The 5,575-nt window shown below is 43.2% G+C and overlaps 1 protein-coding gene across 1 annotated transcript in view; it reads left to right on the top strand.

Moving 5' to 3' along the window:
• LOC106810373 (sodium/potassium/calcium exchanger 2-like) overlaps positions 1-5,575 on the top strand; it is a gene marked incomplete at its 5' end in the record, with an annotated part of 37,453 nt that overhangs the window by 28,779 nt on the left and 3,099 nt on the right. Inside the window, one exon of the mRNA XM_014813692.1 lies at positions 2,817-2,953. Coding sequence (XP_014669178.1) covers positions 2,817-2,953 — 137 coding nt within the window. The remainder of the gene's footprint in view (positions 1-2,816; positions 2,954-5,575) is intronic.

Genomic DNA, 5,575 nt, shown 5'->3' with positions numbered 1-5,575 from the left:
ATTTATGGTCAGGTGTATGTGGATGGTCATCCTACTCAGAAATAATTATTTCTAACGCGGTTAAAATGATTATATTTGGGTACGATGACCAACCATAGACGTAGGCTGCGACGCTTACTGTTGACTTTTACCGACCGGTAACATCCCGGTTTAATTGGCCTCCTCTTCGTATCCGCCTTCTTCGTGCAAAAACTTGTAACCTTTCATAAAATATATTATGGTTAGATCAAAATTGGTATTCCCTCTTGTTTATTGAAACAAATTCGTAGCACTTGATCATCCGAGCTACAGGATTGCTTTTGACATGTACCATCTTCGATGTATCCCTTTAAGTTTAGCTTCTTTAATACTGTTATTCCATATTGGAATTCCCTTTCCTTCTCTGGTTAATTGTAAAGTTTCTGAAGTCCCCAGTATTGAGCTGTCTATTTGATCAGCTTTGCCTCTCCCCGTCTTCGATATAATCCCTTTCGACTTTGAAGACTAATCATTATGAGGTTATAGTTACCATGTCTGCATTCACTGCACTCGCCATGGGTATACTATACTCTAGGTTAGTCTACGAACGTACTATAATCAAGAGTAGCGCAACTACGACATGTCTGATCGTTAAGTGTCTGCATATTATATATATATATATATATGCGTTCACAATAGACCATTTGCCGGCTCACACACCGTACGTATATCTGTTGCCTGTGCACAGTGGTAAATGTTTCACTTGGAAAGCATACATGCAGGCACTCGTATCTCACGATACGGCCTATATGCTGTATGATCGACACGCTGTGTATTTAGGAAAGTGCTGAGACGGGTAGTTTCGCGTGATTCACGCGCGAAGGGAATATCAAGGAAGTAGAAATTACTTCAAATTAGTGGCATAAAGAGAAGCTGGGTTCGGTTGCAGAACACGGCCGAGCGTGAGCGACCTAGTACATTAATAGGACACATGAACATATTTCAATAAACGACTGTAATGCCGTTTATATTACACTTCAACTCCATATCCTATTAACCATAACTTATTCTATGACAATTCTTTCATGACAAAAATTCATCAACTGCGCTTGTGCATACATATCAAGAGTACATAATAGAGATCTCCATCGATGCTTCAGTGAAACATTCCATAAACAATCTCCGCACGCAACCGTGACTGATAATTGAGTGGTTCCCCCACCAGGGCCGTGTGCATTGTCTGGCAAGGTATGGACACAGTGGTGTTATCATGGACAAGATAATAACCCATTATTACCTAATGCTGATTTTATATATATATATTGTGCGTGCGTGCGTGCGTGCGTGCGTGCGTGCGTGTGCGTGCGTGCGTGCGCGCGCGCGCGTGTGTCTCTGTATTTATAGCGCTGTATCATATACGGCGTGTATTATTTGACGGCAATATATAAATAAATGTGTATAGGCAAGCAGGCGCGTGGCGTTTACTCGTGCCAATTAATCAGCTAACAAGTTTGTGAGAGAGGGGAGAGAGGTTGAGTGCAAGTACAAGAAAAGGGGAGGTGGAGAGGCAGCGAGTGAAAGAAAGAATGCGGGAGGGAGGCGTCCCGATATAGTGTTATTGCCACCCCAGTTTTGCCAGTATATGCACGTACAAGGCACTTACTGGTGCTCCGGTGCGGTTATTGATGTTAGCTAGCACGCACGCTGGGTAGGTCTGTACGATAGCAGCCAGGTACGCAACGTACGAATAGAAGAGCTGCAGCAGTGACGTCATCCGCTGTTTCTCTATATAATTATTATGACAGAATCAGCGCATAATCGGTCGGCAGCCATACATAGGCCTACACGTCTGTCTATGTGGGGCTTGTCAGACCATATATATATATATATATATATATATATATATATATATATATATATATATATATATATAGATATATTATGTGTGAAGCAGTTGTTACTGTTCTATTAGCTAATCTGTCACTGCTGTGTAGATCTCCGTCGTCAACATCCACCGTTGATATACCCAGTCAATGGCATGGCTAATTCGCTTAATCCTTCCTAAGGGTACCTTGCATTCATCAGCATCGTTATCACCATCATCATCATCACCACCACCATGATCAATATTATCACACACTATCATCATTACCGTAACAATAACTCCTAACTCTACCCTTAGTTCTAATCCTAACCGTAACCCTAACCCTAACGCTATCCCTAACACAACCCCCAACCCCAACCTAACCATAACCATAACCCTAACCCTAACCCTAACCCTAACCCTAACCCTAACCCTAACCCTAACCCTAACCCCTAATCCTAACCTTAACCCTAACCCTAACCCTAACCCTAACGCTATTCCAAACACAAACCCAAACCCAAACCTAACCATAACCATAACTCTAACCCTATGCCTGACCCTAACTCTAACCCTAACCCTAAACCTATATCTCTAACCATAATTTTAATCCTAATCTCAATCCTAGCCCTAACGCTAGCCCTAACTCTAACCCTAACCCTAACCTTAACCACAGCACTAACACTAACCCTTACCAAAACCACGACGCCATTACCTAATCTTAGCCCCATCATGCATACATCTTGGTTAATATCGACGCTTCGCGGCTGCTCTGCGCATCATGCAGTTTCTGCTCCGTACCAGGAATTTGCGGAGGCGACATCGGCGACAAACAGCGACCTTCTTTCCGTGATTCGATTAAGTCTCCCCGCCACCGCCGCCGGCATACTGAGCCATTACAGCGCGCCTGCCCGTGCCCGATATATACTGTATACGGTATATAGCGTGCTCATCCTATACTACCTGCGCGTATTAATCAGCGTAATGAATCTTTCAGGTGATGGGTCTGACGTTCCTAGCTGCCGGTACGTCCATCCCCGACCTGATAACGAGCGTCATCGTCGCCAGGAAGGGTCTGGGAGACATGGCCGTATCCAGCTCAGTTGGAAGCAATATATTTGACGTCACCGTCGGGTAAGCGCATGCGTCAACCGCGCGACATCACCCCTTCGTGTGTGTGTACACTAGCGGGTGAGGCGAGACGTCGTGCCGTCTGCTTGGCGTGTTAGCATTTTTGGCGGCAACCGCTATAAATTTACTCTCATCTGTCCAATTAACTAGACATGTGAGTTCGCCATTATTTTTCTGGCATTTTAACGAATGTTTTGACGTCATAAACATAACGCCTCACTTGCACGGAGATACATGGGTTTACAAAAGGTTGTGGAAGGTTTCCAACGAGTATATGCGATACAGCTTATTGCAGGGATAGAGACAATATCTGATGTGCCGACATCGGACGTGCACAGAACGTTTTTTTAAAATAGTTTATTCAAATATTTTTAGAATAATTACACCAGGGGATATGGCGTATAAATAGTCGCGGTAAGCTAACACGCTTGATACGTGCGCGCCGCATTGCATGTATCGCTATCAAATGATAGCCAGGCTGTCATTAGGCTCGCATGAACGAACCCCTCGTGCTTTGATAGTTTCCAAAGGGAAGCACTAACAAGCTTGCTGTCATTGTCATCCCCCTTTGTTAAATCACGCTCACATTGACGTTGACATTTGACTTTGACCTCGAAATTTGGCATTGATCTTGATTTTGACGCAGACCTTGACTTGAATGGGGCTGTGTCTGATATGAGATGTACCGCCGAAGTCGCGAATGGAATCTAGGAATGAATAAAGCATGCTTCTCCGTTATTTCGAGAGAAAGGGCTGGTTGTGTTACTGTAATTCCATACATTATACATGCATGGAAGCCGCGCGGATAGAGATTCATTAGAAATAAAACATGGCAGCTCTCACAGCAATTATTTAATGAATAGGTTTTTATGAATGCTCGGCTAAAAATAAGATATGGATATATAAACAATTACTGACTTTTCATTAATAATTATCATTAAAAAGGGCTGAAATCTGGCCCCTTTTAAATTAATCGAAATATGGGACCTCTCGTTCCTTGTTATAGTTGGCGTTAAGTCATAATATCTGCAAAGAAGCAAGCCAACAGCATTTAGCTGTCGGCCAAACATGTCTAAACAGTTTTCCCGATATCCGAAAAAAGGCGTGCACTGTATCATCAAGTACGCAAAACAGTTATGCGCGCTATTATCTTGTTATCGTAGCGAAAATTGTTCTCGAGTCGGCGTACATTTCTGCCGGTAGGGGAGCCTAGCGAGCGTGGTAAGCGCCACGGGAATGCTTTACGGCGCATGCGAGGTGGCGAGACGGGCGCCGGCTCTGTCAGGACGAATGTGTGTTCCCGAGGATTAAGTCGTTCCAATTTCGCCGACGGGCTTGCCGCACCCGCTGCTCTGTTTGCTATGCGTTCATGAATACACGGCGTGACGGGCTGCGAATCAAGTCGGAAAACAAGTGATTACGCTCAGAGCCCGCGTGCGGCTTACGGACTTGACGGACATAGCCAATAGATTGAAGCTGGATCGTACTGGCTGTACGTGTTGCAATCCGTATCGGTGATTCGCAGACGGAGAAAATCTACTCGAGTGTGGGATTATTTAGCGCGCCTGTAATTAATAGATTCGCCTCGAGTGCAGAGAGACGAGCGCTCGGTATGATATGAAGCATGTCTCACGCGTGTCAACCATCACTGACAACCATTATGCTAATTACCCCCAACCGCCCGCAGTGATTGGCAGGTTGCTCCAGCTCTATCTACCACGCCCGACGCTGGGCGTAGCTAACAAAAGGCGCAAAGTCGACAAACGCGTGTAAACTGACTTGGTAACAATATCGAACGGGGGCGTGGCTATCTTTGCTCACACAACTATGCCGCACACGAACTCGACGCTAATTATACGACACTGCTAATTATTCAGGCGGATATATTGCTAACTAGAGCACTCGGAGAGCGCAGACCTTCGCCAAGGCAGCTGAATTCTCTCACTGTAAATTTTTTTATAAATTAATCAATTAATTAAATAATTAATTGGATCGGGATCACCACCAAAATGTAATCTATTCTAAGTTACCCCATTTCTGACCTATCCTGAAAATTTAATTAATTAATTAATCAATTGGATCCGGATCACCACCAAAATGTAATGAATTCTAAGTTACCCCATTTCTGACCTGTCTTGAAAATTTAATTAATTAATTAATTAGATCCGGATCACCACCAAAATCTAATCAATTCTAAGTTAGCCCATTTCTGACCTATCCTGAAAATTTTATGACATCCGTCCATAACTTTTTTAGTTAGGCTGTACACAAACCAACAAACACACGCCGGTGAAAACATAACCTCCTGCCAACCCCTATTGGCGGAGGTAATTATACTACCTACCAAAGCTCAGAAATACTCATATGATTTCATGAACTTCTCTTAGAGCTTGTTACGATCATCTGCTGCTACCGTCTCTATCTATGCATCTTTATTTTTGCATTTATTGCGTCTATTAACCATGCCAATTTTCGTGTTGAGAAGCCACAAAATATCTGCTGCCAATTTGCAAGGTCTCTAGCCTTCCGCCCGTATATACATATATATATAGATATATAAATATACATATATATATATATATATATATATATATATATATATATATAGTGTGTGTGTGTGTGTGT

The sequence above is a fragment of the Priapulus caudatus genome, unplaced genomic scaffold (assembly GCF_000485595.1).
Source record: "Priapulus caudatus unplaced genomic scaffold, Priapulus_caudatus-5.0.1 Scaffold436, whole genome shotgun sequence".
NCBI lineage: Eukaryota > Metazoa > Priapulida > Priapulimorpha > Priapulimorphida > Priapulidae > Priapulus > Priapulus caudatus.
This window is presented reverse-complemented; position numbering and strand designations above follow the sequence as displayed.